Raw genomic sequence first — 24,732 nt, forward strand, 5'->3', positions numbered from 1 at the left:
CTTCCATGACAAGTATTTCAATTCAGCAGTAGCGCGAGGCTCAAAAGGTTGTAGAGTAAGTTTCTCCAACACAAAATTGAGATCCCAAGCAGGAGTAGGAGCTCACGTGGGGGTCTTATATTCTTTGCCCCTCTAAGAAATTGCTTGAACAAAGGATGCGAAAACAATGGTGGGTCACAATCATAGTGAGCTGAAATTGCTGCAGCATGAATCTTAATGGAAGAGAAAGACAAACCTTTGTCCAATAACTCAGTAAGGTATTGAAGAGCCACACTCAAATTAGGCTCAGAAATCTCCAAATTCTTTGCTGCACTCCAAAATAAAAATCTCTTCCATTTTCTTTCCTTGTACTAGGTCTTCTGGCTTCCATAATCACATTTAAAACTTGTTGCGGAAGTTGAGACCTGCTGTGTTTCAAAACAGAATATGCCAGGCTGTGAGATGAAGAGAGTGAAGCTTGACATTGAGCAGGTGACCGTCTCTCTGAGATAACAGGTGTGGAATCAAAGGCAAAGGCCATGGAGGCTTCCTTACCAGACTCCTCAGTAGTGGGTACCAGTGTTGCCGAGGCCAATCTGGAGCTATTAAAATCATCCTTGGCTTGTCTTGTCTGACCTTTAGGAGCACCTTTGGGAGAAGAGGCAGAGGTGGAAAGGCATACACATGAAGATTTTTCCAACTGAAAGAAAGAGCATCCACTTTCCAAGCTGTGTGATGAAACCTCTTTGTGCAAAACTTTGGCAGCTGGTGGTTTAGTGGAGAAGCGAACAGATCTATGTCTGGAGTTCCCCAAGACACTGTCAATTTTTGAAATACATGAAGATCCAGTTTCCACTGGGGATCCATGATTTGTCTGCTTAACACATCTGCTAAGGAGTTCTGTGCTCCCGGCAGAAACCTTGCCTGAAGAGTTAGTTGCAAGCTGAGCGCAGTCTCCCATAAAATCATTGCTTGCCTGCACAGTGGGTATGAATGTGTTCCCCCTTGTTTGTTGATGTACCACATGACAGTTGTGTTGTCTGTTAGAATCAACACCTGCCCTGGAAAAAGTAATTCCTTGAAAGCCATTAATGCAAACTGGACTGCTAACATCTCTTTCATGTTGATATGTAGATGCTGTAGTCTGGCAGGCCACTTGTCTTGTATCCACTTTCCATTTAGATGAGCTCCCCAAGCAATGTCTGAGGCATCTGTCGTTAGAATCTGACTCGCCTCTGGCTGGGTCACAGAGAGTCCCTTGTTTAGGTGACATTCCTGAGCCCACCACAAAAATTCCTTTTGAATGCAAAGTATTATTTGAATGACAGTGTCCAAATCCTGGCAGTGCTCGTCCATACATTTTGAGATACCATTGCAGCTTCCTCATATGCAGTTTGGCATTGGGAAGCACCAGAATACAAGATGCCATGAACCCTAAGGCTTGAAGGACTGTCCTTGCAGTCAGCCGGACTGAAGAGATAGTTGATGGAAGTAACTGGAAAGATTCTTTTGTTTGTCCGGGGTTAAAAAGGCCATCTGGGCTGCTGTATTCAGTCTCACACCCAGAAAGCACATGTCTTGAGAGGGTACTAGACTGGACTTTATTTCGTTCACAGAATACCCTAGGCATCTTAGCACTGCTATGACATATTCCAAATGCTGTAGAAGGTCTTCCTTTTCTTGAGCCAGAATCAGGCAGTCGTCCAAGTAAGGATAGATTTGAATTCCTTTTAGCCTGAAGTAAGCTATCACTGGAGCCAGAACCTTTGTGAATACTCTGGGCAGTAGATAAGCCAAAGGGCAATGCAGAGAACTGATAATGAGAATTTCGCAGATACTTTCTGCAACTGTCTTATAGGCACATGAAGGTAAGCTTCCTTGAGATCTAAAGTTACCATCCAGTGATCTTTGCCCAGCAGAGGTAAAAGCTGTTGTAACGTCAACATTTTGAACTTGGGAATGTCCAAATAAGTGTTGAGGATAGATAAATCCAAAATTGGCCTCCATGTGTCCCCCTTCTTTGGTACTAGGAACAGGCGAGAATAAAATCCTAGGCCCCTTTCTGGCACAGGGACTGGCTGAATGGCCCCTATTTGGAGTAACAGAGAAATTTGCTTTTGAGCCTCTTTCCTTTGTAGAGGAGGAACGTCTGGCATGCCTTTGAAAGGAGGCAAGGTATGGAAATAAAACCTGTAACCGTGGTGAATGATATCCAAAACCCATCTGTCTTGAGTAATTAATTCCCAATTTTCTTTGAAAAGAGACAGTCTTCCTCCCAAAGGTGCTGCCAGACGAGAATGTACTGGCAGCTGAAAAGGCAGGTCATTGGGTCTGTTTTTAAAGGACTGACCCCTGCCCTCACCAGAAGTCTGAGCGGGTGAACTCCCTGTTCTAGGCCTAAAAGAACCTTGAGCTCTGCCCCTACCACGTCTAGACCTACCCCTAGACTGGGAATCATAAGCAGGATATGTCCATCCCTTAGTAGGCCAATTTCTACTAAACTTCGGAGGCTGCACCTGCAAAAAATCTTTAACAGTTTGCATAGACTTAGCCTTGTCCTCCATTTTCTTTAAGACTGCTTCCACAGGCGAACCAAACAACACATCAGACTGTAAAGGAGCATCCAAAATCCTTGTTTTAACATGCTCAGCTAAATTCTGATCCCTCAACCAGGCGTGCCTACGAAGAACAGAACCAGTGGCAGCCACCAGGCCTGCACAGCATCAAAACCACATTGCAAAGAATGCTTACCCACCTGTTCAGACACATGTACTAAATCCTGCAACTCTTTACACTCAATACCTTCCGCCAGGGCATCCACCTTAGACTTCAATTGAGAAAGGAGATAATTTTGATATTTTAACATGTGAAACTGGCAATTCAACGCCCTCATGGCTAAAGTGGAAGAAGTATACACTTTCTTTCCCCATCTATCCAAAGCCCTTGCCTCTTTATCAGGAGGAACAGGATTTTTAACAACAGAAGCCTTAACACCTTTAGGCCCCTGAGAAACAGTTTCCGGGTCTGCCCTAGGACTCTTAAAAAGATACTTATGAGCTTCAGGCACCCTATAGTACCTATCTGGTTTTAACTGGGGCAGGAGGCAAAGAATCAGGGTTTAGGGAAGCCTCTGCAAAAACATCTTCCACCACATTCAGAACAGGAGGTATAGCTAAAGGCCTATGCTGGTAAAACAAGAATTCCCTAAGCCTCTTCCTGGAATCAGAGAAATCTTGACCTTCCCATTTAAAATGCTCCCTCATGGAATGCAGAGTCTCTGAAAATGAAAAATCCTCAGGAGGAGAAGCTGAAGGAGTAGAATCATCCATATCAGAATCAGAATAAGGAGGATACTCCTGCAAGTCTTCAGCAAGACTCAGAAGCCTCCGAACACTGCTCTAAACTCTGAAACTCAGGCTCCAGCCTAGGCCTCTTATCAGGAGGGCATAGAACCTCTAATCATAGTAATCAAATCCTCTGCCATTTTAAGCATATGTTTCTTAGGCAAGGAACCTGAAGTGCTAGGAGAAACCCCACTGAAGTTAAACCTGGCCTGCCTCTCAAAGAAGCCTTGGAAACAGAAGGGAGGCTCTAACCACCTTAGGAAGAGAGGGAAGAACAGCTACCTGAGAAGCCCCTCAGCCTGGCCTACCTCCTGAGAGGACACATCCTGTAACAGTAAAGTCTCTGCCTGAGACTCCAAAGAAACTCCTGAAAACCTCCGCTCCACTGAGTTTTCTAAAGAACCCGTCCGGGTCTGCTGGTTCTTCTTCTCTAGGCTTTGCTGCTTTGTCTTTGCCCTTTTTGGCAAGCGGGCGGCCGGAGCATCCGGCGGCATTTTATAATTACAACACTTCCCAAACACTAACCTGGCACAGTCTAACCTCCTTAATATGCGCGTTTGTTAAATCTAGCACAAGAGCATCCAACAACCAGGCCCTAAACAAGGTATACACAAGGTATGGTAATCCCTATGAGGTATCTGTTTCCCACAAGAAATACAATTATTCACTTTTTCTGACATCCAGTAAAATACTGAGGCAAGAAAAAACCAAAATGTTCCAGCAGGTTTAGCCAACTTTGATTCGGTCTGAAACTCCGACTTCAGAAAATTTCAGAACGCCAACCTGCACTCGCAAAACTGCTTCTGCATCGGACCATGCGGCAAAAAAGACTGAGGATATGACGTCGGTCATGCGCATTAGTAGCCTGACGTCCTGACATCAGTCTAATGCGCTTGACCGCCGTCAATCATATACTTGGGTATTCGGCCGACTGGACAGCGGACTACCCAATGGTTAGGACTGCAGCAATGTGGAATGAAGAACATCAAAATATTCCCCAACTTAAAAGATGCCAGCCAACTTGGTTTGGTCTGAAACTCAGAATACGCTTCTTCTGCATCGGACCATGCGGCAAAAGACTGAGGATATGACGTCATGCGCGCTTTAATACCCTGACACACTGGCGCCAGATCTGAGTGATGACCGACGCCAGCCTAATTTTGGTATTCGGGCCGCCGACCGAGACAGCGGCGCCCATGACGTATGCGTCAACTCTTTTGTAGACGGACGCGAGGACAGCGGACTACCCATAAGTTATGACTGCAGCAATGTGAGATGAAGAACATCTGCCTGGTTCCTCTACTCCAGTAGAAGTTAGAGAGGATTCCACCCACTTAATTTCTACCTCCATTCCCTCATATATACTCATGATCAACCTTACAACTGCATAAGGGAAAGCAAATGTTTCTCTTGCCCTGCTCAGGAAGTCCCAGTCTACTCTGTCAAATGTTTCCTCTGTATCAAGACCCACCAACAACAGTTATTTTCTAACATTCTGCTTCCCTCTGGGATCACCAATGTTCTGTTAGTAGCATCAAATGTTTGCCTCCCCCTCCACAAAACCACACGGATACATATCTATCAAGTTTGGTATCACTTTTGCCATTCTTTTTAGCCATTATAGACAAGCACTTTATAATCATGGTTTAGTATTGAAATGGGCCTCTATGAAGCTGGATCCAGTGGATCTTTACCCTCTTTCAGAATTACTGTTACCACTAACTTCTTCCAGGATGATGGCACTTCTCCTCCTCTTAAAATAGTGTTAAACCAAAACTTCCAGATCTTTATCAGCTTTTCCCTTCTTAGCTTCCAAACTTCCACAGGAATACCATCTATTCCTGGGGACTTTCTTTTAGATCGGTCATACATAGCCATTTTAATCTCATCTCTTCATATCATGTTAGTAACTGAGCCGCATTCTACCTTTAATCTTGGCAAGTTTAATTCTTCGAACCAAAACTCTTAGATAGTTTTATGTTTAATTCTTCCACAAACATTTCCATTTATACCTTTTCTTGATTTCCATATTTCTCTGTTTTATACAAACTTTCATAAAATTTTCTAAATATTTCTAATACTTCTACAGGATCTCTTATGTTCCTTGTTATAGGCTCCCTAAGCTTGGTGACTTTGTTGCCTGAATCATTGTGCTAAAGTTTTTGTTTTAGAATTACTAAAAAAAAAACAGTTGCTTAACAGTAATCTTTCTAAACTCATGCATACTATCGAGGTAATCCTTTATTTTCCATTTAGCATTCTGCAGTTGCTCCTTTTCTTGTTCTGAGAGATTCCCCCTATTTTGCAATACTTTGTCAGCCCTCTAAATAATTCCTGTTACTATCTTAGCCATATCTCCTTTTCCTTTATTTCCACCTTAGTTTTAAATTCCACTTTCATTTTATCCGACTCCCTAGCTATATCTTCTCCACTAACTCCTGAATTAATTCCAAATCCCATTCCTTAAATTCCTCTCTTTTCAGCCAATAGGTGGGAAAGTGCCAGTGTCGCATTTTTATTTCATTATGTTTTTATTTTAGTTATTATTCGTGCATGATCTGAAATAGTTATTGGGTGCATTTCAAGACCTAAATGCACATATTCCTGTGAGATATAAATTCTCTCTCGCTAAGCCCAATTTTTGTATCTTGGAGAATATGTAAATTCACTCCAAACTCCTAGTACTGAATTCACATCTTCTATGTCGAGCATTTTCATAAAATTCTCCAAAAATCTACTCTCTTTTGTTATATTTTCCCTTCCAAGACCCTCCAGACAAATCTACCCTGTTGCAAACTAAATTCCAGTGGCCACCCATAAGTAATATTCCTTTCTGAAAGCTGATTATTTCTCCCAGAATTTTCTTAAGCTCCATTACTGCAATTTTATGTGGAATGTAAATGCATACCAGTATAATCTTCCTCCCTTGCAAGTAGCCCTTTAGTACTATATATCTTCCATTATCATCTTTTTTTCCTCTTCTATCACTACTGGAGCTCCTCTTCCAATTAATATAAGTACTCCTCTTTTCATTTGCCCCAGATAATCTGCTGAATAACCATCCTGAAAAAAACTATCAAATTCATATATTCAGTTCTTTCCAGTGCGTCTCCTGTAGCATAGCTATTTGCACTCTACATTTTTAATATAGTTCACTACTCTTTTTTATATCTATAAGACCATTCAGATTGAAAGATATAACAGAAAGCATCATTTTCTTATACAGTTATTACCACCTTTTATGTACAACTGCTTTTTTGTTAAATGTCTAGTTCCATCTTTTATGTTACAGGCATATACTGTTCGACAGGTTGGTCTTTTATACAGTTGTTTCTTGTCATATTGTTTTTTTTTTTTTGAAAGTCCTCAAACAGAACCCCCCCCCACAAAAAAAAACCTAGTACCTTAATAATAATACAAAACTATGCACATCTTCAAATATTGAAGTTTTTGCATCCCAGTAAGAACAAAAGTTCTGAGCTGATAGCCACACAGACTGGCTAGAGTTAAACCAAAAAGAAAGGTTAGTCATGCTGAGACGCATGGCACAGTATGTGCTATTAAGTGTGATTTGATTTTGTCTATCTTTATACCTCTCCCAGCTGAGAAAACACTTGAATGCTTTCAGTAAACACTTTCTCCAAGCCATTTCTCTATCAAATTGTCTTCTAGTGACATGCAAACCAGACACAAAATTGCTAAGGGTACCTCGTTTACAAGATAAAAAAACCTTATAATATTCGATATTCTTTTTCATGTATACGCTTTCTAATAAACTTGTTACTAGATAATGACTAGAGTCCTAACCCAGTCATTTCCCTATGCAAGCATGGGAAAAAGCACACTTTCTTTTGTCATACTCTCTTAATCAGACCTTTCCTCCATCCCCTTTTTTACACTGCAGCACCTACATTTCTTAAAAATGAAGAAAAAGAAAAGGGAGAAAGAAAAAAAACAAACAAAAGCACATGTTTATATATTAGTATCCCCATTGCATTTCAAAAAAAAAAAAAACTGAGAACTTTACTGCAAGTCTAATTGTTTTTGTCGTTTTTCTTTAAAGCCCTTCCAGCTGGGAAACGCATGATTGCTTTCAGAGAACATTATGTCCTAGCCAATTTCTCACTTTTCTTTTTCCTCAGCCCTTCCACAAGACTGTCTCCGGTTTCTCTGTATCAGATTGTTTCCATACAGACATGAAGACCAGCTGTAGACTTGCTACTTAGTATACAGACATGCATTTGCTAGGAAAAAAACCTCATAATATTCAATAACTTTTCATTTACTTGCTCTCTCCTAAAACTAATCAATCCAAGGTCCTCACTCAGTCACTTCTCCATGCAAGAATGAATAAAAGCACATCAATTTTAACTTTGTCATGCTTTTTTAACCAGCCTTTATCACTGCATTGCCTATATTCCTCAAAACTGTACAAGAAGAGAGAGAGAGAGAGAAGAGGGGAGAGAGAAAAAAACCAGCAGCACCAGTTTACAATCCCCAATACACTTAAAATAGTGTGCAAAGAAAACCATACAGCACAAATACTTCAATATTAAGAAAACTTTTCTTTACTTATAGTTAAGCTTTCTCACCTCTCTTCCCTCCCCAAAGTATTTTTCCAAACAATAATGACATGAAGTATAGCCTATACTAGAGTCCCCCACAAATCAAGAAATTTTGAAAGTCCAATATTTCCAGATTTTTTTGTTCCATCATATTTCACAAATATAATTATTGCACTGTAATCCTACATTGAGCTACTGGTTTTATTACTGTTCTCCATCTCCATCTCCTAAAGCCTGTCTCTTCATTTCCAACGTACTCTCAATTCTTCTAGTCAACTCTCGTGCCCCCTTCCGTCTCTCCAACATTTTCCACTGAAATACTTGAAAAAGGTTTTACAAGTACAGTTTATCTGTGGTGTATCTTACCACAAGCACAAAAAGCAGACTCATCTTCTGTTTCACAGCTCACATTTTGTTGGACAAACTTTTGTATTTCCTCCTCAGCATGCACTTCAAAAAATGACTTTGTCCCTCCAGGGAAGAATACTTTAAAGACTGCTGGAAACAGCACTTTGAATCTCACACCTGCGTCTTGACATTCTCTGAGTAATGGAATTAATTTACTTCTCTTTTGCCTGGTGTACAATGAGTAATCTTTCTCCACAAACACTCTGCTGTCTCCCACTTTTAGTATTTTGTCCTTCTGCCACAGTTTTGTCAGAATCAACTCCTTCTGTTGGTAGGATTGCATCTTTACTATTACAGGAATACGTTACTTTCTTATAGCTAGGTTTGGAGCATATACACAATGTGCCCTTTCATCTAAACTCCTGCTGTGGAATACCAGTCCAGCTGCTTATTTGTGCCTTCATAAAATTAATGCAGTCTGTTCCAGCTTCTCTGGTATAGCTGAAAATCTCAGATTTTCCCTATGTGCTCTGTCCTCTATTTTTTAAACATCTCATCCTGAGCAGTCTCATATTCAGTCGGGCTTTTCTTCATTTCAACCTCTGATTTTTACAGCTTTATTATCTCATATGAATATTTGTTTAAAGCTTCTTCCATTTTTTCCAGCCTTTTGTTGTTTGTGTTGATACACTCCATCAGTGTTTTTAGTTTAACCAGGACTGTATGCAGCTGTCTTATTATCCTCCTGTAGGTTACTGGAAGTCACGTCTGAAGGCTGCATTACTTTTTGCTGAAGAGCTGCAGAACTTTCAACAGTCAGTGTTTCTTCCTCACTTTTTGTAGCAGATTTTTCCCAGGTCGTCTTTATTTCTGGCATTCAGGCAGTGCATTTACTTGCCAGATACTGAAATTTACCCATAAAAAGAAGTCTAGTGGCCTTCTCTGCTTAGCTTATGTTTTTGCACTGGGAGAGCTAGAAAAACGGTTACTCAGTGCACAGCCATCTTGGAGGTCTACTGTTGGTGGGTCTCGATGCAGAAAAAGTACTCACTAGTGTCACCTTGGATTTTATGAGTATGGCAATGGTAGCAATTGTATTCCCAAACAAAATAATAGATTAATAAGGAGGAAATAAGAAGGGTCAAAAGCATGTATTAAGCTGGGAGGGTTCCTATCTAACAAGCTGTTTTTGAACAGCAGAACCATGCAGGGATATTATCTTTCCCAATTATTTGTTTCATACAAACAACAGTTACTGAAAATAAAATAATGGACTCACAAATTCAAGGCTATATTTGGCACAGCAATCAAGAAAAGTTAGTTTTATTTAGAAGTGGCATTATTTGGCACTAGATAAATCCAGAAAAAGGAAATTTCAGTGTTATAGAACATTCTAAGACCATTTTAAGTCTTTTTAGGACATACGATAAGTGAAGATAAGACTATAACAGTAAACTATGTACCAACACACAAACTGCTTCAGCAATATCCACACTTACGTGAATGTTTTAAGACAAAATATTTAGGTGTGCGGATTAAAAAGGATTATGTTATGGCACCCAATGATATGTGAGAAGCAAATAAAAGATAACGCAACCACAGAGAAGCTAGAAGCTCTTGATTATAGATAACGATAAGTTACAAGCAGTGAAAATGCTTTAGCATACTTAGTCTTATACAAAGTTCAGGAGAACATTTATCATCCAGAGAAGTCACGGATGTTAACTAAAAGAGATGAAGGAATTTACTTGGGATGGGAAGAGGGCAAGGGTTAAGTGGGTTAAGTTGTTGCCATCCATAGAATAAGGTGGTTTAGGGTTACCTGATTTGAATACGTAATTACAGCTGTTAAGTTAAGACTCATAAGCATAACTAAAAGCACCATGTTATAAATCATAGGTTCATAGGAGGTTACTATGCTAACGACCCTAGAGCCCTTACAAGCCTAGTCATATTTATCCCTGGTTGCCCCAGTTGTCATTGGTTAGGTGACTGACGTTTGCATAATTAAATGTCTATGGTAGTTAATATTGACTTCATCTGTCCAGCAGGTACATGAGCACCACCCCAGGAATGAATATGCTGTCACCCATCCATTGATCTAGGTTGTGATTGAAGAGGGATAGGGAGGGGCTCTCTCATGTAAATTGGAAGCTTGCTCCAGAGAAGTGGCAGCCTCTGGGAGACTTATCTATTTCTGCAGCATGACCTTTCTCAAGCATGACCTGCTGATGTCAGAGGCTAGGTTAAGATCCCTGGAGAAAGTGACTCTGCTGCAGTTTGACTTACAAATGTGTATCACTTCCATCAGGACCGGATCAGAGACTGCCCTATAAGCCATGCACAAGTCAACTCTCAGCAACCTGCAAGAAATGGAATAGTGACACAGCTTTCAGTCTTTCTGCCTAAGTCTTGTTTTGTGTACCCTGCAATTTCATGGTAAGAAACCTCTGTGGTCTCTCCAATTGTTGCAAGTGTCTGGTGAGGTACATGCAAAAGGGAGCACAGTACTTAATTAATGGTCTGATGAGAGCTAAGTATAATGGAATTGTAACATCCTTAGATCTAGATGCAATGCCTTTACTTATGGAATGTATCACATAAAAGGATTTCCTTACTACTGTGGATATGTGATGGTCAAAGTTCAGATTGCTATCAGCCTGAGTACCCAGATCACGTACCACTGGGTCTACACTTACTGCAGTATTGTCTAAAATGTAATTAGCAGGGATGTCAGCTTTCCCAAAGGGAATAATATGGCTTTAGAACCAATCATTTGCCTGCATTAACCCTGTCTGCAGTATATTAACATTGTTGGGGGACTGAATGATTACTCCTAATTTGCAAGTCAGCGAAGTTGGTCAGCCACAGGCTGTCCAAGTTTGCCTGGACTTCTGAGAAACAAATTCCTAACAGTAACGGGCCCAGGAGAGAACCCTACGGTAAACCACTGGTGACTGGTCATTTGCTGGAGGTTAAGTCACTCACTTTGACAGTGTGAGTCCTGTGAGTGAGCTTGTTGGCTACCCATTTGGTAATACAGGGGTTAAATTCCCAATTGGGAAAGTTTTTCTATGATACTTGAGTGGGGGATTGTGTCAAATGATTTGGCTAGGTCAAGATAGGCAGTATTTATTTATTTTCATTTTATTTACCATTTATTAACCAGGAAAGTCAGACTTGGAACAAAGCCAATTTTCAGCGGAGGCCCGGGGAGCAAGGCTCCAGATGCATGTCTTTGTAATTTGGGAGGAAACTGGAGCACCCGGAAGAAACCCACACAAATGCAGGGAGGACATGCAGACTCCACACAGAAGGCACCCCAGCCGAGAATCGAACCAGAGAACCTCTTGCTGTGAGTCGACAACGCTACCGCTTGCACCCCTGCGCCATCCTGGTATGCACACTCTTTCCATCATCCAGGGCCTTGGTGACTTTCTCAAACAAATCAACCACATTTAACGGGCATGACCTACCTTTAATAAAGCTGAACTGGGTTTGGCCCAGGGTTTGGGGATTACCTATATCCCTGTTAATAAGGTCCATGATTCTTTCCATGGCCTTGCAAATGAGGCTAGTCAAGCTTATGGGCCTATATATTTCCCATAGTCGATTGATGCTCCCCCTTTGTGGAGAGGGATTACTGTTGCTGTCCTCCATTCCATCGGAACAAAGCCAGTTCTCAGACTGTGGTTAAACAGGGATTCAAGTGCGTCTGTTGGGTCATGTTTTAAGTTGCTTAAAAGGCAACCTGGGATGTTGTCTGGTCCCACTGATGCCATGTTTTTGGCCTTGAAGACAGTCAAAATGACCTGGTATCTTGAGATAATAGGCTGAGGAAAGGTGGCAAGTACACTTTGGTGGATGATTCGAGGGAACAGGGGGTGACTACTTCTCCAAATCTGTCAGTTAGCAGGTTGGCTATTACTTCCGGTTGAGTATAGGTGGTGCCATTCACAACCAGTTCCTTGGATAGGTGGGCATTGGCCTTTTAGATTTCGGATGTAGTTAAAGAATGCCTTGTGATTGCCCTTAGCTAGGGAGGCTATTTTTGCTTTGTAATTACCTTTGGAGGACTTGACAGCAAGCATCTTTGATTTGTTTAAGCTAGAGAGGGATTTTTCCTCAGCTGAGCCAGTTCTCTCTTGTTCTTGGACATTCATTTTTTACTCTTGTTGTACAGCCTGTTTATTTTAGGGATCCATCAGGGTGGCTTGCTTTTTTTGGCAAGACCATGTTTTAATCCAGTCAAGTACAGCCAATTCTATACAACTACTTAAGTAGTTATACAGGGCATCGGTGTACAACTCTGCATAGCAGCCCTTGTTATCTGCATTTGAGGACGCTTTGAAACTTTTTATACCTTCACTTAGTAGGAGGTAGTCTGTCTTAGAAAAATTCTTAAACAATCAAAGTGGAAGGGGATGCTGATGAAATGGTGTGGGGGTGAGAGACTAGGATTTTGGATGAAAATCTTTAAGGAGAATAACAACCACCATACAAAATATTACATTAATAAAGTATCAGAAAATATTCCAAGACCTAAGCCAGCACTGCAAATGAGAAATTAGAATTATACAGTAACTGGCTATTAATATTCAGAAATAAGCATGCTGATTGGCCAAGCCCAACCAGTGTGTCCTTTGCAAATCCAAGAATATACCAATGGAAAAAGGTCTGGTCGCCCGGACATTTTCCCGTTAGTATATCTCGTAATTTTTTTTTACTTTTCTTTCTTTTTTTTGAATAAAAAAAGAAAATGGAAGACTTGAAGCAAACAAGGGAGATGGTGCAGACAAAAATAAAAGGATAATTGGGTATTTCTGCAAAACAACTTACCCGATTTATTTTTGTCTGTCTTGACTCCCCCCGAATGTAAAACGTCTTGCAGTTTCTTTTTTATATTCAATAAAAAAAAAAAAAAAAAAAGAAAAGCAACAGAGATCTTACTTTCTCCATTGCTACCTCTGCACAGCACTGATGTACTGCGTAAGCATGGGAATACAAGTCCCATATGCATGCGCAGTACATCACAAAAAGCCCCAGGATATCAGAAAAACGCAGGAGGACAGCATGGAGGCATTATACAAAGAAATTATTTAAAAAAAGTAAGTATTTTTTTTTTCTTAAATAATGTCATTGTATAATAGCAATAACCAACTCAGTGGTTGTGGTATATTGAAATTTACCCACGGTTGGCTTTACTTAATCACTTGGGCTTTGCCCTCATGATTAAACCACACCAACCGTGGGTAAATCTTCAATATACCACACCATCATCAGTTATTGCTTTATTTACTTATATGGATAAATGCAAGGTGCACAGAAAACAGGCAAGGAGGAGCCTGAGTTTATGGGAGGAAATTAGCAAAGGTGCAACAGTACTGTGCAAAAGTATCTCTGGATGGAAAGGAAACAGAGTGGGATGAGGCTAAGGAGAAGATTTCATTGCAGGACAGAGACCACCTTTCCCATCACGAATTGATAATAAAGGATATGCAAAGAGAAAGAGAAAGGGGAGTGCCAAAGGCCATCTCTGGTAGAGTGTTTGATTCTAGAACAATCCCTCGAAGTCTAGCTCCAATGCCTTCTCTTACATTTCCTCTTCTTCAGAGCACTAGGAGGAGACATTGTGGGAGTGTGTGAGAGAAGTTTCTGTCCATACATCTAGGGTCAATGGCATCTTTCCATGCTTCTGCCCCTCTGTGATGTGGATATAAGAACCAAGACATCTGACTGTAGAGCCAAAGTGGATGCAAACTCCTGGGACACAATCAACATTAGGGATTGTACTTGCACAATCTCCTGTCCTTCAGCTGATGGATGCCCAGCTGGTCAGTACCAATAGTGCTGGTCCCCCCGTCACAGGCTGAGCTCAGGAGGTTAATACAGATTCAGACTGGCTGAGTCTCGACACAAAAGTACTCGACACTTAGGTGCTTGAAAGGGGATGGCACTGAGCCACTGATATCCGGGGCCTAGAATCTAGTGGCCATAAGTGCAGAAATCTTTGGTACTGTGACAGTGATGCTAAGGGAAAAGATGCCATTGATGCCGACACCAAAATTTGCTGAATACTTGATGGCTGCTAAACACCTGGTGGTGGTAAACAGGGTCTGGGGAAGAAGCAGATGATGTTGTTGTCCGTCATCCTTTTCTAGTCATCCTGGAAGCAGAGACGGAAAAGACCCCATCTCAGTCTGAACCCTGACTAGCACCTTCACGACTTTGTCCCAATTCAGATGGTAAATAGGGGTTTACCATCAAAATGTGGAAACACAGTTTGACGAAAATGGGTTGGAAGATTGTCTGTTCTACCAATGTCCGTAATGTTGAACTGAAAATATACAGATGCATATTAGTGAAAGTGAGTAAACATGTGCTAATATGCAGCTGACGTGTTTAATTAAGATTGCAGTACAGTGTGGAGAGGAAATGTTTCCTTTTCCTCACTGTAGTGCAATCTTGGAGTTGGAATACATAATAAGCAGAGGGTTTTGGGGTTACAGGGGTTCTTTCCCTCCTGCAAAAATGTTACAGGTAACACAGACTTTCAACATTAGAACTTCCGATGTTCGAATGTCAATTCTGTGATTACCATTTCCAACATTTTGGTAATTCTGTATTACCAAATTCGGAAAATGAATTTGATCAAAATGTGGAAAAATTTTTGGATTTTCCACATTTTGATGGTAAACCTAAACAGGTATACAGGTTAATGTGGTTGAATACACTGAACAAGAGAAAGGAGTCAAAAAATGTAGGCATCTGGGGAATTCCATTTCTGAGAAGAGACTGCTCAACCTCCCTTCTGGGTGTAGTTTCCCACAGAATTCTTACTTTCAACTACAAAATCCCAGTGGAAGCATTCTCAGTGTTGAAACTCTGACCAGAGAGAGACATGGCAAAAAACTGCAAATCCCTAGAGGAGGAAGTCCGTACAGTGTCAAGGCCCTGACTATGGAGAAACATGGGGAAAAATCATTTCTCTAAGACATGAGGAGAGTGCCTATCTGCATCTCTAACACTCCTGTCCCTTCTCACCTTTCCTCTTCTCTTGTCAGGCTTCACTAGACAGAAGCTCTTTTAGTTTTTTGCTAATCTCTTTAAGGGTTCTGGAGCAAACATTATGATAGATTTCACACACTGCATCAGTGTTCCAGCCCAAGATACACAATGCAAAAATTCAATTGGAGGTGCCATTTTTTGGCCACATTGGGTACATTTCTGCAAACCAGCAGCTTTTTCCTTCTCCATCTTTAAACGTAAACCATCAAACACCTGTCTAAAGAGAAAAAAAAAGTAAAAATCAGCGTGGCTGAAAGCACTGTGCCTTAATGCAATGGCTCATGTAGGTGAGTATGAGAGGAAAAAATGATAAATATCATGAAATAAAGTCAAAAAGTCCTTACCTTATAAATGATGCAAGACAAACAACCTTCTTCCATCTATAATATGTTTCAACAATTGTTAGACCTAAATACTAAACCTGCTAAACTCTCCAACTCTTACAACAAAGTAGCCAAATTTGCTGACAACCTTAAGTATAGGACTCAGTGTTGCAAAGTTCTGAAACAGCTAAACAGCCTTGAGAGCTACACACGTATTTAACACTCAACTTTTACTGTACACATTATATCTGCACCTGTCCAGTACTAAAAGATATCATGCAGCACTTATCTAAAGGCAGAGACCTTCAACTCAACCAATAAACTCTTAGTAATCACAACAAAGCTTTATAACTCAGCAGGTAACTCATCATACTTTCATTAGGTACCTTGATGTAACACCATCCTAACATATCACAAAAAAGAGAACATTAAACGTTTTGTCTGCAAGCCCTTACTAAAACACCACCTAAACCAAACATGGTCATGTTCAAGCTCCTCACCTGGGCAACTCCATTTTCCTTTGTCAGCTCAGATCCCAATACTTTAAAATCTCTATCCCCTTCTACACAATAAACCTTCCTACCACTCCCCCACAAGTACTTTATCGTAATCCCCAATTTATATTTCAAATTCTTTCTGACCTTTCAGTTTTATCCATCTCCTTCAAATACTTTCAACCACTCTCTCATAACCAGGTTCTATATACGTATGTACCTTAGTATTCTTACCCAAACAATCCTGGACTCCTCAGCTATAAAATACCTCTCTCCCTCTTCTATCGCATGCACACAATATTCCTAGATAAGCAATATCAATGATCAGTTGTCATATAATTCTCCTATGCTTTTACACACAGCATGCCTCCCAATCCACTATAAGACACCCACTTTCTATGTACCCCACTAATGTTAAAATTTAATGAAAATAAAAAGAACAGTAGCTCATCCACCAAACTTCTAGTACTTATGACAAAATCAAACCACGCTGCAGGTGACTCCCTCTTTGCCAACTCTGTCGGTAAACACTGGAACTCACTACCAGATGACATTACCCAAGAATCTTCGCCAACATTATTTAAACACAAACTTAAAAGCCACCTTAAGTCACATTGGCTATGTCCCTGTACCAACCCTGACTAGTACCCCTTACACCCCCTCCACCTTACTTTAACTTCAAACAAACTACCCTACCAGTCCATCCAAACAAGTTGATCAACCATACTAACTAATCTAGGTATTATTGCCTTAATAAAATATCCTAATCCCTAGGTAATAAGGTAACAATTACCTACTACCACAACTTAAAGTATGTCTCTTGCCTCATGGATGGATGTATTCTGCTATGCCTGTAATCAGCCTGTATGTTCTGTAACTGAAATTATTGTACTATCTGTTTTTCTTTCTGTATTCAGTGTTACTTAATGCTATCTACCTAAAATTGTAAATTATGTGTCTGGAGCTCTTCTCCCTGGGACTCTGCTGAAAATGGATATGTATCCAGTCGGACCATCCCGGTCAACAAATGTAAAATAAAATAAAATAAATAAATAATATATTACAACTGTTACGTTCAGACATATACAGTGTCCCCACAGCAGATAAAATTCACAGGCATAGGTTCATACTAGGCTATCTGCCCTAGGGCATTTATAAGCCTAGCCAGAGAGTGCTTGGCTTTCGCCACCCATTTTAAATTAATTTTGCTATGCCCTTTTTCGAGGTTAGTATACTGTGCCTCTAACAGTGACACAGAAGTGATACCCGGGGTAAACCTACGATCTCCCATCCACTCAAGATTCCTCTTGAAGAGAGTCAATGAGGGACTCTGCCTAACCTGGACTGGGATTTTATTCCAGAGTGAAGGGAGCATCTGGGTTATGAATCTGTCCCTCCAGCATGTCCTATTTATTTCAGTGCTGAGGTTCAAGTCTCTCGAGCGCGTAGCTCGATGGGATTTGGATTTTCTGAGGTGCAGCATGTCCATTAATTCCGGGTTGGACATGGCTTTATAAGTCAGGCACAGATCGCCTCTGAGCAGGCGGTATGCCACTGAGTAGAGCTGGAGTTTCTTTAACCGGGCAGCATATGGCATCTGTTTGAGCCCTATGATCCTCTTGGTGAGGTACTTTTGGGGTCTTTCCAGTTGCTGCAGGTGTCTGGTAAGGTACATCCCGAAAGGGGCATTGTACTCAATTATGGGCCTGAAGAGGGATGAGTAAAGAGGCAAGATGACCTCCCCTGATCTAGATGTGAATCCCTTCATGATTAGGTGGGCTATATAAAATATTTTTCTAACCACTTTGGCCATGTGGTTGTCAAATGAGAGAGATTGCTATCAACTTGGGTCCGCAGGTCCCTAATTACTTCTTCTGTACTTAATGGATTACCACCTATGTGATAATTTGTGGGCACTTTGTTTTTGCCAAAGGGGATGACTATACACTTTTTGGCGTTTAGCTTGAGGCCATGGCTCTGACACCAGTTGTCTGTTTCTATGAGGCCCTTTTGGAGGATGCTTGTGTCGGCTGGAGAGTCGATTATGGTGCCCAGTTTGCAGTCATCTGTGAACTTAGTCAGCCAAAGTCTTTCCGTGTTGGCCTGTACCTCCGAGAAATATACACCAAACAAGAGAGGTCCCAGGACTGAGCCTTGTGGGACGCCACTTGTAACTGGTTTGGAGTCTGACATGGCTCCAGCAATTCTAACCATGTGGGTTCTGTCCTTGATCCAGTTTGCAACCCATCTAGTGACATAGGGGTTTATATTTAAGCTGGTGAGCTTATCTATAATGCCCGAGTGGGGTATTGTATCGAAGACTTTTGCGAGGTCCAGGTAGGCTGTGTGGACCACCTTCCATCGTCAATAGCCTTGGTGACTGTTTCAAAGAAATTGACCAGGTTTAAGAGGCAGGATCTGCCCTTAACAAAGCCGAACTGGGTAGGATCCAATGTCTGCAGGTCCCCAATATCTTTATTTATGAGGTCCATGATGATCCTTTCCATAGCTTTGCAGACCAAGCTAGTCAGGCTTATGGGGCGATAGTTTCCAGGATCCGTTGAGGCACCACCTTTGTGGAGAGGGACCACTGTTGCTGTACGCCACCATTTGGGTAAATATCCTGTAGTAAGGCTGAGATTGAACAATAGTTTTATGTTTGGGTTTAGCTCTTCTTGGAGTTCATGTAGGACGCAGCCCAGGACACTGTCCGGTCCCACTGATGCTGTGTTTTCTGCTTTGGAGAGGGCAGCTTTTACCTGAGCATCTGAGATGTCAGGGGGGCAACACTCTGCTGGGATAAATATTTGCCCTTTTGGTGGGGGGGGGGAGAAGTTTGCGCTGAACCTGTCAGCTAGGATGTTGGCAATGTCTGTGGGTTCGGTGTATTTTTTGTCATTTTGGACAAATTCTGAGCATATCTGGGAATTCCCACCCAGGTTCCGAACATAACTAAAGAAAGCCTTGTGATTATCCTTAGTGTCCTGTGCAATTTTTCTCTCGAAGCTGGCCTTAGACGATTTTATGAGTGCCAGTAGTTTTTTGCCAATACTGATCAGAGATGCCTTCCCTTTTTGGGATTTTGCTCTATCATGTAGTAGCTTCCTCCTTCTATTGTATAGTTTTGTTTATGGCTGGAGTCCACCAGACAGGACGTCTTGCCTTTGGAGGATTGGGTCTTGGTTTTATTTGGGATTGCATGATCCATGCATTCCTGAAGGTGTTCATAGAATGCGTTTATAAAGGATTCTGCGGTCTGGGCTATATTTTCCACAGGCCCAGGGGCTTTGATGGATTCCACCTCGGTTTTGAGGAGTGTGAAATTTGCTTTAGAGAAGTTTTTCACTGTGGTTTTCAGGGCAGGGGGTGGAGTCGGGATGTGAATATCTAGTGAGGTCTGATCTTACCAGTGAGGGATACACTTCTGGTCTGGAGCATAGAGTCCCCATGTTGGTGATGATCAGGTCCAGTATGTTTTCCCCTCTTGTAGGAGTGGTAACAAGTTGTTCCATAGCATTTGAGTTTATAAATTCTAGGAACCTTTGGGCTAGGGTGTTGGAGCTAGAGTAATGCTCCCAGTCGATGTTTGGGTAGTTGAAGTCGCCCAATATAATGGTGTTTGGAGAGACCTTCATATTTTTGAGTGTTCTCAGGAAGGCTGAGTGGGGTTCCTGGGTTTGGGAGGGTGGTCTGTAGCAGGCTATAAACTGGAAGGCAGTTTTACCCACTGTTAGTTGCACATGGATAGTCTCTGATGCTTCGTGCTGTGCCACCAACCTGGAGGTGGGGGTATCTTTGACGAATATTGATACTCCCCCCTCCTTTTGTGGTACGGTCCAAGTTTTGGGGCCGAAAAGCATGGTATGAGGTATAACCTGGTAGTGCTGGGGTGCTCTCGGGAGCCTTGAACCAGGTTTCTGTTACTGCACAGATATCAATGTTCTCCATGCTAAGGAGAGTTTGGAGTGCGTGCATCTTGAGGTTTAGACTTCTGGCGTTGAGTAGCATTACTCAGTTTCTTATCCCTTGTGATACCTATGGAAGTGGGTTTGTCTTTTGAGCCTTGCCTAAAAAAGGCACTATGGGGGTAGCAAGAGCCTTTGCCAAAATCCGAAAGCCCAGGGGTGACAGCTGCAAGCTGTCCCTAGCGAAGCATCGTGGCTTGTCGAGCATGTCATCCCAGGCTGACAGGCACTGGATCCCCTTTGAATGACACCAATACTTTAGCCAATTGTTGAAATTGATCATCTTGTCTTCATATTGTGGCATCATTCTTGGTGAGGGTAAGATGCTACTCAAGGTCAGGGTCATACCGGCCTGGGCTACATGCTCAGAGAGCTCCTCTATGTCTCTTTTCATGTAGTCCAGGGAGGTACGTCTCAGGTCATTCACACCAGCATGGACAATGACAGAGTCATATTTGTACTTGCCTTGGAGTGACCCGAGTGCTTGTGTTATGTGGTGGATCCTAGCGCCCGACAGGCAGCTCACCGTGACCTTCTCCTTGTTCAGCCTGGTGAGCGGGGCGTCAGTGTGCCTGACGATAGAGTCACCTATTACAAGTGTATCAGGTGTGTTGTTTAGCCTTAAGGGCTGTGACTGTTCGGCAACCTGGCTTTGTGAGCTATGTGTTGCACGTGTTTTGTTTTGGGGTAGCGGTTGCTTGGGTGTCTGCTTTGGAGGTCTCTGCTGCTTAGGCAGATTTTTATTTAGAGCCTCCGAGTATGTTTTTGTGTGTTTATGTGTTTGGTTTGCTGTCGTGGTAGGTCTATGTGAGACTGGAATTGTAGTGAGTGTGGTTTCCTTCTCCTCCTGAATGGTTTCGCAAGTAATGAGTTGAGACAGCTTAGCCTCCGGTATGGCTACATGGTTGCATCTCTCACGTGTTGGAATTTGTTGGGAGGAGGAGAGGGTTGTCTGTGTACATGAGGCAGTTGTAACATTGCCTCAAGATTCCCAGATTCACCAGATGGACCGGACAGGAGATTGACAACTGACCTTTGGACATGCTAGAATAGTATTGGGAATTCCTTTATTTATTTATTTTTATTTATTTTATTTATTTTACATTTGTTAACCGGGCTAGTCTGGCTGGATCTCCACTATCAGAATAAGACAATACAGTTTACGAAGTCATTACTAAACTAACAATAACATAATGTAATGAGGCAAAATACAAATGAATATACAGTTTTCCTGGACTAGTCTGAGTAGATGACAAAGTTCAGTTAAGGGGCTAAGGAGATAAGCTCCAGTATCTTAAAATACAAATTAAAGTTAAAAAATATCAATAGTCAGTAGTCATGATCACAAATCAGGTATTAGCAAAAAGCAAGAAATCGGTTAATATAAAGTGTTAAATGAGCAGGTAGGAAGTTTAACAGGTAATTAAGTAGTTAAAGATAAGGAAAAGGCAGAAAAATAAGGTAGACAGAAAGTGGGAAAAGTATATTATCTGTTTGGTACAAGTATTATGGACTTAGTAAAGGTCGGGAGTATCCAGTTGGAAAAAGGGAAGTAGATGATGAAATGCAAAGGTAGCAGGATTATAGGAGGTCAGCTAAAAGTAGCAAGAGACAGAAAAAATGGATGGTCAGAAGGGGAGGCAAACAGAAATTTGAGAGAAAAAAAGAGTGATGGTCCAATAAAGGGGGCTGTGGAAGTCAGTCTAAGTTAGAACAGTTGGAGGAGGGACATAGCCAGTGAATTAGTAGGTGAGTTTTCATCTGTTTTTTGAAAAGGTGACATGAGCCTAGGGAGGTCAGTTCTGTGGGAAGTTTATTCCAGTAAGAACCGATAGTGTTTGCAAATAAGGAATCACCTGATTTATTATGAGATTTCAAAGTAGTAACTAGTAGCTTGTTGGCTGATCTAAGTGTAGTGAGATTTTTATAAGGTGTGATGAGTTTATTTAGTATGGGTGTGTTGGAGGGGTAATGTAGAATTTTAAAAGTGATGATCAGTTGTTGTAGGAGTATTAGGTATGATGATCATACATTGCAGATGATCACCTGAAGCATCTCTCATTTTGGTGGGACAGTTTGTGGATGATAGGTTATTAAAGTCAAGTGATCATACAACCGAGATGGCTCACTCCTACAACAACTGATCATCACTTTTAAAATTCTACATTACCCCTCCAACACACCCTTATAATTGAAAAAAAAGGGCCAATGGGGAACGAGGTACTCAAGGGGAGTTTGTGAGGGTGTAGTGCTTTTAATATTTTAGTGCTGACTTATATAATTGCTTTAGTGAGCAAGTGCCAGGTAATAAATTACATTATCAATGAGTCTTGTAGGTCTTGAACCCTGGACCATGCACAACAACGTCACTGAACTTACCACTAAGCCATCTCGGTTGTATGATCACTTGACTTTAATAACCTATCATCCACAAACTGTCCCACCAAAGTGAGAGATGCTTCAGGTGATCATCTGCAATGTATGATCATCAAAAGCTTACAACAAAGGATTTCAACTTGTTACATTACAGTCACTCCACCCTAACTACCATAACAGACAAATAGGTCCAAGTTATCAAGTGGGCAATCTAAACCATTTGCACTACCTCGGAAAATATATCTAGTTTCCTGCCAATAAAATTAGAAAAACATATTTGCAAGACAAAACTCTCCCAAAGATCATGGCATCTGATCCACTGACAGGAAAGCGTGGAGAGAGCAACCGTTTCTGGGTGCTGAGTGTGCACAATAATGAGACATGGAAAGGTAATCCATGTCAAGTTTTTCTCTTCAAATTTTAAAACATTTTTCAAACAATTTTAAATGAAAAACATTAAAAATATAACTAGCAACCTCCTTAAAGTTCTGCATCCATAACTGCACAATAATTGTTTTAAATTAAATGTTAAACTCCCAAAATAATAAATTGTGTACAATAGGTACCTTTCCAACAAATTAGAATTCACCTACTTGACAAAGTTTCACACAATGGGAGGTCTAAAATATATAGCAAAAATGTTGAAAAAATACCCAAGTTATTAACCTGCACCGAATCAGAGGAGCACTGTTTTCAGTATTTGGATCTGCAGGTCACAATGTCAGAATTTCTGTAGGCCATAACTGCATTTCCATTACTTTTACATTTTGTTAACCAATTGTGTTTTGTGTACGTGCATGCACACCACATGCAGACTCAAAGACAGACGCACACACTTTACATATAGGAGTGCTTAAATAAAGTTGACAATCTGTATAGTTGACAGCTGTTTAGTCAACACCCCACAGCAAATGTTAACACATTTTAAAGAGTGAATTTACAGAAAACAGGTCATTGCTTACCTTTGTGGCTTCAACCAATTGGTTCAGTTTCTCATAGCACTCTCCTAAAGCTACAAGCATCCGTGAGTCATTGGGTCTAAAAGAACCAAATGAAGAGACATTAAATTGCTTCTTTTTATAATTCCTTCTCAGACATACTGGAACAAATCAGTCACATACAAACAAGTGACACAGCTCCACTCAAAAATCCTCAGCTGAAACTATTCTAGTTTGGTCACTCTGTCATTAAAATACAGTTGAGAAGCAGCCATGTCCTCCCCTCTACATGATCTGGTGAAATGGTACCCTGTGCCAGTGCTGGTATTCACATATTCTGCTGAGCCAGGCTTCATTCATATACAAGAATAATACCTCAGTTTGACATTGCGCAGAAAACTAATCAAAGAGATCTTGGCTGTTTAGCCAATAATGTGGTCAAAACCAGCATTTAAGATGTACATTTACAGTTGTCAATGCACAGAGGTTGCAATATAAGAAACCATGTCAGTCTACTACTGGGGATGGTCTGCCAACATGAATCCAAAGAATTACCATGACTGCAAGTCTGAACATCCTAGAGCCAACACAGTTCTGCTTCTATTTCTTAAGTCTTGGTTACAAGTGAATCCATTGTAAAACATACCGGCACAGCACTTATCAGACTGAATAAGGAAAGAATTTATCTTCATAGATCAAACAGCTCATCTAATACACAGTCTAAGGACATAAACCTTCACTATGTAAAACAATTCTTAAACAACACCCTCATCTCAAACCTTGCAATAGACTCCCTGAGCACATCAGAGTAGAGTACCTCTCTGAAAAACATTAAAGCAAACCTCAACCACTGCATTAATGCCAATGATCCACTCAGAGAAAGCTAACATATCCTTGCCATTCCAAGAATAATGCGTCTAAACTTTTGGATAACTCTCCAGCTCTAAGGTTAGTAAAAACCTAAAAGCAAGCAACCCATCCAAGTCCAGCTAGCTCTGTGGCATAAAAGTTTTGGCACTAGCTATGCCCAAATGAATGTGGTCAAAGTAATGGCATTAGCACTGAAAAAATCAAACAGGGAGAGATGGAAATGAGCAGTCGCCCATTCTATCCAGAAATGTTACTGATGGAGTCATTCGACAACTGCTCCACTTCTGAGAAAGCCTGGGGTTGCAGTATTTATAGTATGGACTCCTGGGAATGCAAACTCTCAAGACGTTCACCTGCATTCTAACTGGAATCATGGATGTTGAGAAGCTCACACTCATACAAGGTCCAGTGCAGCACGCACTGCACCATGCTTTCAAGGCCAATGGTGAAAGGCAGGAAAAT

At 41.2% G+C, this 24,732-nt stretch overlaps 1 protein-coding gene across 1 annotated transcript in view; it reads right to left on the bottom strand.

The window, feature by feature from the left end:
- The window catches only part of CDC23 (cell division cycle 23), a gene marked incomplete in the record, with an annotated part of 1,734,005 nt that overhangs the window by 527,064 nt on the left and 1,182,209 nt on the right, over positions 1-24,732 (bottom strand). The window contains 1 exon segment of the mRNA XM_044069509.1: positions 23,425-23,500. Within this exon segment, the coding sequence (XP_043925444.1) occupies positions 23,425-23,500 (76 nt within the window).

The sequence above is a fragment of the Protopterus annectens genome, chromosome 4.part0 (assembly GCF_019279795.1).
Source record: "Protopterus annectens isolate FY-2018-M chromosome 4.part0, PAN1.0, whole genome shotgun sequence".
Taxonomy (NCBI): Eukaryota; Metazoa; Chordata; order Ceratodontiformes; family Protopteridae; genus Protopterus; species Protopterus annectens.